The sequence below is a fragment of the Leptonychotes weddellii genome, chromosome 9 (genome assembly GCF_054177405.1).
Source record: "Leptonychotes weddellii isolate Sample4059 chromosome 9, ASM5417740v2, whole genome shotgun sequence".
NCBI classification, from domain to species: Eukaryota; Metazoa; Chordata; class Mammalia; order Carnivora; family Phocidae; genus Leptonychotes; species Leptonychotes weddellii.
The window spans coordinates 9,244,126-9,258,657 of record NC_138377.1 but is presented as its reverse complement, the minus strand read 5'-3'; the positions used below and the strand labels follow the sequence as shown (position 1 = coordinate 9,258,657).

The 14,532-nt window shown below is 39.5% G+C and overlaps 1 protein-coding gene across 10 annotated transcripts in view; it reads left to right on the top strand.

Moving 5' to 3' along the window:
* The window catches only part of UNC79 (unc-79 subunit of NALCN channel complex), a 240,667-nt gene that overhangs the window by 110,917 nt on the left and 115,218 nt on the right, over window positions 1–14,532 (top strand). For all 10 annotated transcript variants that reach the window (XM_081830011.1, XM_081830016.1, XM_081830010.1 and 7 more), the window contains 5 exons: window positions 4,210–4,400; window positions 4,975–5,098; window positions 7,077–7,217; window positions 9,382–9,603; window positions 11,673–11,900. In XM_081830011.1, the coding sequence (XP_081686137.1) occupies window positions 4,210–4,400; window positions 4,975–5,098; window positions 7,077–7,217; window positions 9,382–9,603; window positions 11,673–11,900 (906 nt within the window). The remainder of the gene's footprint in view (window positions 1–4,209; window positions 4,401–4,974; window positions 5,099–7,076; window positions 7,218–9,381; window positions 9,604–11,672; window positions 11,901–14,532) is intronic.

The following is a 14,532-nucleotide window of genomic DNA, read 5'->3' as shown; positions in this document are numbered from 1 at the left end:
AGCAGGGGGAGTGGGAGAGTGAGAAGCAGGCTTCCTGCCGAGCAGGGAGCCCGATGTGGGACTTGATCCCAGGACCCTGGGATCATGACCTGAGCCGAAGGCAGACGCTTAACGACTGAGCCACCCAGGCGCCCGAGAACAGATCCTTCTTAAACTTCTGCATGAAAATAAAAATACTAAGAGTTTCTGAACCCTGGAGGGACTTGATGGGGGGAGAAAAAAGACAAGTGTTTCATTGTTGTTTACAAAGATGTAATCTACCAAATTGTTGTGAATTATAGATAGCTTAAGAAAAACCTTATATCCAGAAAATAGAACAGTAAAGAGCCAGCAATGCTCCAAACTAAAAAACAAAAACAAAAACATAAAAATGATCATCGTTCTTCATCAGTTCATTCAGCCCCATGCAATTAATTTTCGTTCCGTTGGATCTTGGGTTAGCAGTTGTATGAACCTATTAGCTTCTCTACCAGAGTTCTGCAATCCTTTCTCAAGCCAGTGGCATGCAATGCCCTCAGAAGCCTGTACCCCATATTGCCTGTCATAGTCCTTTCTGTGGGTCTCAGAGACAGTCTTTTTGCTGAAGTCAAAGCGTTCTGTCTAGTGGCTGATTGCAAGAGCTTTCAGGAAAGCATCAGAATAAAACAGTAACAATCTGATAACTCAGAAGACAGAGCTGTTTTTATTAGACCAACAATATTAACTTAGTCTTATTTATCAAAGATTGACCCAAATTGCATGAACTTGATAAACATTTGGGTTACTCTCTATATTTCAGAGTTTCGGGCATATTTAATTTATATAAGCTCTTATGTTTTTAAAGCTCATTTGGAATAGAGATCTTTTAATGGATTTTATAAATTGATTTGTGAGTACCATTCAGAGGTACGAAAATACCACATATATGTAATATACCTAGGCAAAAAATATAGGCAGACACAAATACAAATGGTCCCCAACTTATGATGATTTGACTTAAGATTTTTTGACTTAATGGTGGTGCAAAAGTGGTACACATTCAGTAGAAGCCGTACTTCAGAATTTGAATTTTGATCTTTTCCTGGGCTAGGGATATGCAGTATGATCCTCTCTCTTTTGATGCTGGGTAAGGGCAGTGAGCCTGAGCTCCCAGCCAGCCACGTGATCACGGGGTCAACAACTGCTACACGGACAACCATTGCATACCCATTCAACCATTCTGTTTTTCACTTGCAGTCCACTGTTCAACAGATTACATGAGATACTTAGCACTTTATTATAAAACAGACTTTGTGTTAGATGATTTTGCCCAACTTACGATGGGCTTATTGGGCTGTAATGCAATTATGAGTTGAGGAAGAACTTTTGACCTTAACAGCAGAGCCTGTCATGGTAAAAACAAAACTTGCTAGTTTATATAAGAGTTGGTGTTCATATGCACTCTTCATCCTCACTTTTATTCAAATTGTGTCTCTAACAGATAGAACAGGTGGTTAACCTGTTCAGTGTAAAGGCTAACGCTTTTTATCAGTATGTGTGGGGGAGCCCTTCAAGATCTTTTTATTGGCCTTGATATGTAATCTCATTGAAGGCTGTGTTTCAACCTTGGGCAGTTACTTATTTCAGTCAGCTAAGAAGTTAGCTTTTTTTTTTTTTTTTTAAAGATTTTATTTAATTATTTGAGAGAGGGAGAGTGAGAGAGGGAGAGAGAGCACAGAGGGAGAGGGAGAAGCAGACTCCCTGCTGAGCAGGGAGCCCACTTTGGGGCTCGATCCCGGGACCCTGAGATCATGACCTGAGCCAAAGGCAGACGCTTAACTGACTGAGCCACCCAGGCGCCCCAAGAAGTTAACTTCTTGAAGGCTGGGATATGCTAAGGATAATGGCAATGGAGGTTTGCTAAGGGGATTGTTAATTGGAGCTTTTCAGAAGGAGGAATAAGTGTTCCCTGTTTTAGAATAGGAGGCAATAGTACAAGTAAAAGCAAGGCACTCGTGGGGCTGAGAGCCAGAGTTATTTCCATGGATGTTTGCCTCTCAGAGAAGTGGTTCTCAGGTCCTTGAGAAGATAGTTCTGGGTGGTAGGAGATTTACATCTCAAAGAGGGAGGGAGAGGATGCAAGCTTTTAAAGTCACTGGTCCCAGAGGGTTTTCAGGGGTGTTATTTGTCTATTAGGTTTTGACTGGGACAAATAATACATTCTCCTGGTAGCATGGAGCTTTTATGAGCAGGCATTTCAAGGCAGGAGGGGCGTGGAGGTGGACAACATTATTTATGCTGAGTCTGAAGTCTTGAGACGGTCCTGGTGGAGGTCTGAGTGGAGAGGGGGGCTCAGAGGAGTGGGCCTGAGGAGGTGGAGGCCTGAGACGGTTACTACTGAAGTGTTTCTTCAGTGCAGGAAGCCTCTTTTCCAATGTCCTAAATGTTTATAGTATCTTCAGGCATCTCGAGATGAATAGGGGAGGCTTTGGGATTGGTAAGAAGCATGGGTGGGCTTTGGGATACTTCTAGAACTACAATTATGTTTTCGCAAAAATCCAGTTAGTAAGGTGAGGACAGTTATTTTTAATTCTTCAAAGAATGAGATGGCAGTCTTGATAATAACATTAATTAAGGAGCTGGCCTGCCTGCTCAACTGCATTCATTTTAATTCTTTGTATCAATGAGAGAAGATTTCCAGCTAAGGGGGAAAACAGAAGATTCCTATGTTCTAAGACGCATAGATTTGGAGCTGTGTACCTTCGCAATATTTTTATAAATTGTTTGGCAACGGCTTTAGGATGTTTTCCTTCCCTCTGAGTACATCATTCCACTTTAGCCCAATTAAATTTCAGAGGGAAGGCCTCTATAATAGCTCCTAGCAGGCTCTGAATATGGGCTTCCAGCTGGGTCATTCACAAGAGGAGGTGGTGGAGGGGAGTTCATGGTGGGGGCAAATTTTAATTTTTGTTCTAAATCTGATTTCCGTTCTAAATTTTGCTAGGGGAGTCTTTAGGGCTAGCTGTGATCTTTTGTGTGTGTTTACCTTATCAATTTGACCCTCCCATATTGGTAATAGGACATTTGTTTAGGGTGAGAACACTCTAGAAATCCTTTTAAATATAATAATTTTCCAAATCAAAGGATCCATTGTCTGGCTGTTGACAATTGAGGAATACCATGGAGATACTTGTTCCAAAATGTGACTCAAAACCAGTAGGCCTTTATGTGGCTCAACCATAAATTACATGGCCAAAGGAACCTCAGCAAGGATACATGCCACCTTGTCAACATTATCAGTGTTAGCTCTTCTGAGTCTATGTAACTAGCAACAACAGTGACAATCCCAGAAATGTAGTCCCTTCCTGAAAATATCCAGTCAGTCATCTAGGATTTTGGACAATATGATACCAAATAGATATTTAAGCTTTAAATGGAATTGATTTAATGGTTTTGAATAACCTAGACTTCTAGGTATAATGATTAAACATTTAAAATTGGATTCATTTAAAATAAGGTGGTTCCCACAAAACTTGTGTTACATGGTAAAGATTCAGGACCAGTCAAGGCTTTGTTACTTTGATATGCTTAATAAGAATATAAGATCTTCATCTAAAATTGGAATTATAAACAGAACCCAAATTTGTGATTTGAATTTTTTTCTGCACTAGAAAATTAATATACTATCTTAATTAGTAGAAATTATGTCTTTTTTGTTCATGAATTCAACCCGCCTTAGAGCATTTTTAGGAAAAAAATTGTGGCACAATATGCAGCAGAGGGAAAAAGAGTGCTCTCTGCTTTATTTTCCATAATGAAAAATATTCAATGCTAAGTGTACAGTAGTAGAAATCTATATTCCTCTGAAGCACAGGTGTAACTGCATGTTTTTGTAATGGGTTTGTCAAACTTTAGAAATAATAATGCTTCAATAGTATGCTTCTCCTGTTAGGAATAAATCTTGGGAATTTTAATTCATGTGTTTTCTGCAAAGACTGCAGTAGAATAGTTCAAATTCAGTCTGTGTTGATATTTGGACCTACTTATAACTATGATTTCTTTTTTGGTAACTAATGGATCCCGGTGGTTTACAGATTCTTACAAATCTCACTCTGAAGATACTTGGCCCAGGACTTAGATGTAATGGATTGTGGTCTTTCTCTGTACCCATTTCCTTTAGGAAGTCCTTAGAGTATAATCTTAACAGGTGCATTTTGCTCTTTCCTCCTGTGGCTGTGGAAATGCCATCAGGTTGGTGGTTACTGGGATAAATCCTGCAGCACCGTGACTCAGTTGAAGGAAGGTCTCAACCGAATCCTCTGCCTGATCCCCTACAATGTGATCAGTCAGTCTGTGTGGGAGTGTATTATGCCAGAGTGGCTGGAAGCCATCAGAACAGAAGTCCCAGATAACCAGTTAAAAGAATTCAGGGAAGTATTAAGGTGGGTAAGTAGTTTAATGAAGTCACCATAATTATGATGATGTCTAACATTTATTGAGCATGTAATGTGTGCCAGGCGCTGTGTTAAGCATTTTATGTAATCTTGTTTACTTTTTAACAATCCTATAGAGAAATCTGAAGGTGCAAAACGTAGTTGTTATAAATTGTGCTGAGATGACTTGGAATTGTTCAGAAAAGATTTTGTTCTGTGGAATAATAGATACACCATATTGTTTGCTTATTTGCAAATATAGTATGCTTTGGATAAAGTGGGGAAAGTGCAAAGGGAAAATGTTCTTAGATGCTGGGAAGCAACTCTAATTCCTTAGAAATACAGTTCCTTCTGTTGAGCCTGGTAGGAGTATAAACACTAATGTTATTAACAACTGTATGAATTCTTCATATCTGTTCTAATGACATAAACTATTACAGTAAAGTGAAATATAATAATAACATTGAGAACACAGACCAGTCAAAAGTGTTTGGCTCCCCCAAATAAGGTATAGTTAAAAATGCAACAGGAGACCCTAATCTATGCCCATTGGTCATTTACTTCTGTTGGCTCTGCTTTCCAGCAAAATGTTTGACATTGAGCTCTGTCCTCTACCTTTTTCATTGGAAGAAATGTTTGGCTTTATTAGTTGTCGGTTCACAGGATACCCTTCCTCTGTTCAGGAACAAGCTTTACTGTGGCTTCATGTAAGTAAATGATACTTTCAATCATTTGGGGGCAATAGTTCTTAGCCTGGAAACTTGAGATCCCTGGGTTGAGGAGCGGGAAGCTATTGGGAAGAGCCCATAAATTTGCGTATTTGCTGAGGACCATCTACAGACTAGTAACTCACCACACGGATGGATACCTATATTTCAAATATATGTGGCTATAGTTATGGTTAATAAAATACAAATTTATGCAATACTGTTACTGAATTCATAATAGCTTTGGTCCTTATGTATTTTTCCATCAGTAGATTCTAAAGGTGTAATAGCTGTCTGTGGACATTCTGATTAAATAGGTCCTTTACTTGGAAAGGTTGAGAGCTCCTGACTGAGGGAGGAGCTCCTGCTGCCCTCCCCCCGCAACTGCTTGGAATACTTCTCTCTCCGGTCTGCATTTGTAATCCAGTTTATCCTTAAAGCCCAACTCAAAAATGATCCCATCTCAAGTTTGCCGCTGTTTCACACCCCCATTTTCCCTTCCGAATTCATTATTCCTTCCCCCCAGTATCCATAAGGGCTCTTTGTGTAAATGTTATTCTGTCTAATATTTAGTTCATTTTTGTGTCTTCTCCTGATTGTAAATGCCTGGAGGGCAGGGACCAGGCAGGCCTTTTTCATGTTTGAATTCATGCCTCCCTTCATCCCCTTTCCTCTCAGCATCTGGCACATGCCTTGTATTTATTTAGCGGATGTTCCTAAATATTTATTAAATTGAGTTGAATGCTCGGCAGAACGTTCGGGCAGTTTCAAAACAGGAGGACAGGGTCCATGTTTAGATTAGCCATGGGTGCTGTTACATTGCTGAATCACAGACGGAGGTGACACCAAAAGCTTTTCAAGTTGTGCGGCTGCCTTTCTGGGTTCTACACTGAGGAACAATATTTTTCACAACTGACAAAGAGTAAAGGGACCATTTTTTTTAAAAAGTCCCCTTTCGGGCACTTTTCATACCCTGGTAGATATCAGTAAGAAAATTTCTCATTTTAGGAAAACCAGGCCTTCCACAGATGGCTAGGTGTTGTCACTCAGTTACACACCTTGAGGCTGACTTAGGTTGGGGTGAGCACACAGGGCCGTCAACCTCGGGCCTCACCATGGCGAGAGCAATTACAGCTGCGTGTTTATGGACAGGGATTTCCCAGAGTGCTGGTTTGAAGACAGGGGGCTGCAGCTGGAGGTTCTAAACCACTGGTCTAACCATTTGGGGAACAGTGTGAACAGCATAGTGATTGGAGTTGACTCATTTATTGTGGAAACATTTATAGAGTTCCTCTGTGCCAGGTGGTGTCACTGGCACTGGGATGAAAATGGGATAAGAAATGGTCTTCTCTCTTCTCTTCATACTTCCTTTCTTCAGGGAGCTCACAGTGGGAGAGAGAGTATCAAACAGTCACATATAACGAAAAGCGACAATTGCTCTAATAAATGTATATACAGAGTTCTAACTAAGGAAGCACAGAAGAGGAATGGATTAGTTCTGTCTGAAGGAAGGAGGCATCTATTTCCAAAAATTCATTACAGATGGAGAGTAACTTGATTTTGGCAGGATATCTGAGCCTGCATCAGAAAGCAAGATCAGACGGGGCAGTCAGATCAGAGCGGGGGATGGATGGGAGGAGGATTGCATGCAGGTTACACTACTCCAGAATGAAGGTGGTGAACTAAGGCACTATTCTATGGAAAGGAGGAGACAGTGTCAAGAGATACTTAGAAGTTTTAGTAGAAATAACATGGCGATTTATGGGATGTGGGGAGTGGGGAAGATGGAAGGTTCAATAATAACTTTGATTTTTTAGTATGAAAAATCGAGCGTGGCTGTGCTGATAGAATATACATAAGGCTAAGCATCCTTATGCTCAATAGTTTATTTTGGGAAAAAATGTGAAATGCAGTTTTTTTTTTTTCAGTTTTAAAGTTTATATTTTTTTGAGGGGGATATATGCCTTTTTTTCCCCAGGTGTTATCGGAGTTAGACATCATGGTTCCACTTCAACTATTGATAAGTATGTTTTCTGATGGAGTTAATTCTGTTAAAGAACTGGCAAATCAAAGAAAATCAAGAGTCAGTGAACTGGCAGGGAACCTTGCAGGTCGAAGGGTAATTATCGCCACAACTGTTTTTGTCTTACTTATTAAGCTTTTGTCAATTCTGCGGGCTCCAAAAGTAGCATCATAATAAACTTCTCTGAAAATGCTCTTTCATCCCATCTCACTCTGTTAATCTTTTAAATACATTAAATCATAGAAAACATTGATCTATGTTCATATAATCTGTGGTCAATAAATTGTTGAGTTTTTCCCTGCACATACCTATTAGCTGTCTCTCACCCTTGATGAAAACAAAAAGAGTTAGCTTTGAGATATTATTCCTTTTTCTTTTTTGGTCACCTGGTGAATCAGAATTCTTTACCAGCCATTTGGTAGATGAGCGCTTCACTTTGGGGATGAGAAGTTGGGATGTTTTGTTCTATAGTGTTTCGAGGAGATGTGATCAATTGTCTGATGGTGACTGTGAGTGATGCTGTCACTATGGACCAACTGAGCTCAATTTTTGGGACCCCTTTGTACCTTTGTGAATGAGAAAAGTCAACATAGTCTGGCCCAAAGTGTAGGAAAATTATTGAGACTGTTTGATCATTTTTCTGTGGAGCACCTGGTAGAGCTTCTGTTGATGTGCTGACTTTCCCAAATAAGGATCAGTTCTGGACAGGTTCACTGTCCTGTGATGGTAGGCAGGGACTATTCTCAACTTGCCCTTGTCAGCCTCTCCGTACCATTTTTCCTACTGTCATTCCTACCTGATATCTATGGATTAGGAAGTATGTCAAAATCATGGGATCATAGTTTGCATCCAGTGCTTTCTTTTGATTTTAATCATTACTTCTTTTCTCATCTGCCTCATAGGAACCAGCTGGCAAGCATTTATATTTTGTTTCTTTCTTCTCTAACCTTTAATATTATGTGACTTAGTTGGTGCCTTCTACTGTGCAGTGTGTTCACAATGAACAGTATCACAGAATGGTGTGAGGCAGCTGGAGAAGAACTCATTATCCTCATTTTTATCAATACTTAACCTGAGGTTCAGTGGGCTGAAGTGATTTGCCATAGAGAACACTGTCGATATCCAGGTATTCTGGTTCTTGATGGGGTACTCTTTTTTTTTTTTTAACTTAAATATGGTGTTCAAGGAACTTGCTGGTTGTTAGAGATACTTTTAAGAGAGAAAATATGATTTCAGAGTGATATACAGTACAGATATGTCAGTCATTGTCCTGCTACAGAATTTATCCCAGATGGTTCAAATGGAGAGACGTTCCTGGAGATTCTGCCTATAGAGTTATGGGGAAGGATAAGGGAGCAGTAAGTGTTGGTGAGGCACCTAGACGCCAGTAACAGCTCAGTAGGCAGCCATTATGCCCCCAGGGCTGAAGGAACCAGGGAAAGAGTTCCTGGAGCCCATCGAGAGCTGAAATATTAAGGAAGGGCAGGCTGGAAGAGTGATAGAGAGACTGCCAAGGATGTAGCATCAAAGCAGGCAGGGGGTGGGACATATACTTCCACCTTTCTCTTCTTCAACTGCAGGGCTTCTGCTGGTGCCTCCCATGGACTCAACCCAACTGGAAGCCAGCTAGCAAGAAAGCCAGGAGAGACTCTCTCCTTGGCATCCTTGGGCATAGAGCAGGGCAGAGAAGGGCAGTGAGGGACTTGAATTGGGCAATTAGACAATAACCAGTTCAATAGGTTTGACATATATTGTTTACCCGTGGTAGTTTAATAATTATAATATCCAGATGCCTTTCTTCTTTAACCAGTCACATTAAACAGATTTTGTGCTTATGATTCTAAAACTCATCTTATAATATTTTATTTTTGTAAGGTCTCATTTTTCAGGTTATGGTTTTTAGGTAGTTTAATTTAGTTTAATTGGAAATGTGGATGGGATGAACAATATAATGTCAAAGACAGCTACCTTCATTCTTCAGTGTGCTGATGTTTTATTCACCTGACAATTAGTCACAAAGTTCGGATGATTTTATTTTATTTATTTATTTATTTTTTAGACATGAGCCCTAATGTCAGTGATTTTATTTCTTATTTTTATATTTTGAGAAGATCGATACTATTTGGAAGTACTAATGCTACTCACTAAGGAAGGAAATCAGTGTGACAGCTGGAAATACCTTCCATAAGACCCAGATATTTTATCTAGCCATTTTGGCTTCTGTGAGTTCACTTATGTGTGTTGATGTTCTTTCTTCTAGGTGAGTGTTGCCTCTGATCCTGGCCGGCGAGTTCAGCACAATATGCTGAGTCCATTTCATAGTCCTTTCCAGAGTCCATTTCGGAGTCCTATGCGTAGTCCATTTCGTAGCCCTTTCAAGAATTTTGGACACCCAGGAGGAAGGACTATTGACTTTGATTGTGAAGATGATGAAATGAATCTAAATTGTTTCATCCTCATGTTTGATCTTCTCCTGAAGCAGGTAGCTGAAGCATGAGCTTTCTTTAGTTTCGAGGTGAAGAATAAGGGAAAGCGTTGTATAGTGATTCTTGCTATGTGTTGGACATCTTCATACTTATGAAATGATGCAACATCACTCAAGACATTTTGCAAACTCCTTTCAGGATTCCCTAAAGAGTCTGAAAAATACTGTATGAATATCTGCCATGATGTTGACATATGAGAATGGATGTGAATTTTAGAAACACTCTAGCATCATTAGAATTGATTCTGTTGAACAGATTTGGTAAGCTAACTGAGTAATGCTATTGTTGGGAGGAGCAAAGTACAGCTCTATAGTGATGGGCTGATTTAAATATATTCCATGAATCAATTTTTGAAGGTAATTTCAGAAGAGAAGTATAAAAGTCTTTGATCAGGAGAACATTTCTTAACTTTTTATTCTGAAATAATTTCAAACTTGTAGACAAGTTGCAAGATATGTACAAAGAATTCCCAAATACTCCTCCCCTAGATTGTCCAGATAATACCATATTTCTTTCTCTCTCTCTCAATCTGTATATGTATTTATGAATTATAGAATTTTAAAAATAAACGTGTGAGGGTAAGTTGCCAATATGATGCCCCTTTGTCCTTCAACACTTCAGAATGTATTTCCTGAAAAATAAGGACATTCTCTTATATGACCAAGCACAAAATCAGGAAATCAATCAAAATCAGGAAATTAATATTGTTGTAATACTATTATCTATTGTCTGACCCACAGAAATTAATCACTTTTTAAATTGACATAATAATTATATTTTTATAGTATAGTATATAGTATATATCTATATAGTATCGTATCGTATCGTATAGTATGTATAGTATAGATCTAGGACACAGTCTAGCATCACTTGTTGCAAATATTTGTCCTGTCTCATTAGTCTTCTTTAATCCAGAGCAGTTCTTTAGGCTTTGTTCATCTTTCATGTTCTTGACATTTTTGAAGAGTGCAGTCCAATTATTTTGTAGAATTTCTCTCAATTTGAGTTTGTCCTATGTTACGGATCTATTTGGGTTAAGCATTTTTTGTCAGTAACGCCCCTGATGTGATGTTATATCCTTTTCAGTGCATCATATTGGGAGGCACATGACATGATAATGTTGCCTTACTGGTGATAACTTGGTTAAGGTGATTTCTACTAGATTTCTCTACTCTAAAATCACTATTTCCCCCTTTGTAATTAATAAGTAACTGGCAGGCTGAGATTTCCTGTTCTCGTTAGACTTTTATGTACTAGTTTTAGCATCCAGGGCTGATTCATGCCTGGATCAATTATTGTGATGATGGTTATCAAGTGATAATTTCCTAATTCCATTATCTTTTAATTTATTAGTTGGTATTCTACTGAAGGAACAGTTTCCCTTCTCTCCTGTCTCTATATTTATTTATTTATCTTCTTATACCTGCAGGTATTCATGAATTCTTATTTTATTCAGTGAGTTAAAATCTATTACTATGATTATTTTTATTCTGATGCTCGTATTGTCCCATATTTGACCAGTAGGAGTCCCTTCAGGCTGGCTTCTGTGTTCTTTTGACATAATCCTTATCATTCTTTGAACACTTCCTTAATTTCTGGCATGACACAAGATGTTCCAGGCTCATTTTATATTTTCCTAGCCCCAACCTTGAAATCAGCCATTTCTCCAAGGAGCCCTGGTTCCTCTTAGAGGGTAATGGATAATGGTATTTAGAAACCAAGATCTGGACACTGGGTGAGGAGTACCATTTTTTAAATGTGTAAAATCTCACAAAGTGATAAGTTTAACAAACAACTCTCTTTTAAATGTCCTATGTGATTTTAAAAATAATTCCCATTGTTTGTGTTGTGTTTATATTCTTTTAAAAAAATCTGTGGAAAATAATATATATTCATGGTATATAATCCTTATTATCTTTAAATAACTTAATGTTGTTGTCAGAGAGTAAAATTATCCCCAATTAGAATACCAATGGAATATTGGAAAAAGGACCAAATTCCTTCTTCTTTTCTTTTCTCTCTCTCTCTCTCTTTTTTTTTTGGCCTTCATTTTGATGTCTTTCAGATGGAGTTACAAGATGATGGGATCACGATGGGTTTAGAGCACAGCTTATCAAAGGACATTATTTCCATTATAAACAATGTCTTCCAAGCCCCCTGGGGGGGTTCCCACACCTGCCAGAAGGACGAAAAAGCAATTGAGTGTAACTTATGCCAATCTAGTATTCTCTGCTATCAGCTTGCTTGTGAACTCCTGGAGAGACTGGCTCCTAAAGAAGAAAGCCGGCTGGTGGTAAGAAGTCAAAGAAATGAGATGACCCATATCTGATAGTGATAATGACTGTAGTACCTGGTATAATGGGGTCTTCCTCCAATATCATTGTATGCTCCATGCTGGGTTATATGTGAGACTGTTAAAAAGAAAGTTTTCCTGTTCCCTCTACCAACTAATGCTCCTAGAAAGGGATATGAGCTGGAGCTACATTATACAGAATTCTTGAGTCTTGAGTTAGGGTTGTGGCACATCCATTCATATAATTTTCATAAATACAAAGCATTGATGGTATTCATTTTTTTAAATGCCTTTTTATTTTTTTAAATTAACATATAATGTATTATTTGTTTCATGGGTACAGGTCTGTGATTCATCAGTCTTATGCAATTCACAGCGCTCACCATAATACATAGCCTCCCCAATGTCCATCACCCAGCCACCCCATCCCTCCCATCCCCCTCCACTCCAGCAACCCTCAGTTTGTTTCCTGAGATTAAGAGTCTCTTATGGTTTGTCTCCCTGTCTGGTTTCATCTTGTTTCATTTTTCCTTCCCTTCCCCTATGATCCTCTGTCTTATTTCTCAAACTCCTCATATCAGTGAGATCATATGATACTTGTCTTTCTCTGATTGACTTATTTCACCTAGCATAATACCCTCTAGTTCCATCCACGTCGTTGCAAATGGCAAGATTTCATTTTTTTGATGGCTCCATTGGATATATATACCACATCTTCTTTATCCATTCAACCGTTGATGGACATCTAGGCTCTTTCCATAGTTTGACTATCGTGGACATTGCTGCTATAAACATTGGGGTGCATGTGCCATTGATGGTATTCTTGAAATAACTTTTATTACAAAGTTCAGATAGCAGTGAATACTACAAAATGTACATATCAAATATCAAGTAAGTAGATTGGAGACAGATATCAAGAATTCCTAGGTAACTCCAGTTTGTAAAACCCATTGACTTCATCAACAACAAGTAAAGGCTTCATTGTATTTTCTGCTTTCCAAGAAAATGGTTTCAGTAGGGAACAACTACTATATGGCACACATTAGCTACTCCATACATTATTCATTCCCTTTTTAGCCAGTTTTCATTTAAGACACATAACACATATCACCAAAAACCCTCACGCCATCAAAGGGAGGTGAATCTGAATTATTTGGGCCAGTGTTTGCTATCTTCTCTATTTTCCTTTCCCCTAATGTTTATCTAAGTAGAAAGTGACTTTTTTTTTTTTAAAGATTTTATTTATTTATTCATGAGAGACAGAGAGAAACAGAGGGAGAAGTAGGCTCCCAAGGAGCGGGAAGCCCGATGCGGGACTCGATCCCAGGACCCTGGGATCATGACCTGAGCCGAAGGCAGACGCTTAACTATCTGAGCCACCCAGGCGCCCAAAAGTGACTTTTTTTTTTTTCAAGATTTTGTTTATTTGAGAGAGGAAGTACGAGCAGGGGGAGAAGGGCAGAGGGAGAGGGAGAAACAGAATCCTGTTGAGTGCAGAGCCCAACGCAGGGCTCAATCCCAGGACCTGGAGATCATGACCTGAGCCAAAGTTAGCTGCTTACCCGACTGAACCACCCAGGTGCCCCATAAGTAGAAAGTGACTTCTTAAAAAAATTTTCTTGAGGTATAACATACATGCAGTAAAGTGTTTCTTCAGTTTTTATTTTTATTTTTATTTTTTTTTAAGATTTTATTTATTTATTTGACAGAGAGAGAGATAGCGAGAGCAGGAACACAAGCAGGGGGAGTGGGAGGGGGAGAAGCAGGCTTCCCGCCGAGCAGGGAGCCCGATGTGGGACTCGATCCCAGGACCCTGGGATCATGACCTGAGCCGAAGGCAGACGCTTAACGACTGAGCCACCCAGGCACCCTTCTTCAGTTTTTAAATACCTTTCTGCCTACTAAACTCACTTGTCCTACATGTTGCAAAGTAACCTCCCTGGACTGTGGTCTTTCAGCATTGGGTAACTTCACTACAAAACAGTCATAGTCCTGGATGATGTAAAAACAAATTAAAATCAAGATGCTTAGCGTCTAATCAGGGAGATGTTTAAGTAAATGAAAAACTGTTAACGTGATGAGTGTGATGGGAGAGATCTGGGCAAGGGAGCAATGGGGGCAGAAGAGGGACTGCAGATCCAGCTTGGAGGTGTGATGGGAAGGAGAGAGCTCCTGGGCTCATATTTGAAGGAATGGAGTTAGTGAAATGAAGGCGGAGGGGAAAAGAACTTTGGAGACCCAGAAAACTCTCTGTGTAAGTGATCCAGGGGAAAGCAGGGAATGATACGCTCAGGAAACTGGAAGCAGTTGAATGTTGCTAGCGCAGTGAGCAGGATGGGAAGACAGTGAAACCTGGGTCAAGCAAGACAGACTTCGTCTTATTTTCCCATTCATTAAGGGCTCTGTCTGCCAGACTCAGAAGTTTGGGTTTTGTCTTGGTGAATGGGGGATCCTGAAGAATTTAATCAGGGTGGTGATGCAATTTGATGAATTGGAGAAAAGAGGATTTGGAGGATTTGGACCCTGGGGACAGGCATCTAGTCAAGAAGGCTAATGTGGTCACTCAGGAAATGGGGAAGTCTGAATTAAGGCAATGGTGGTGGGAATCAGAGAAGGGGCAGGCCTGGCGGAT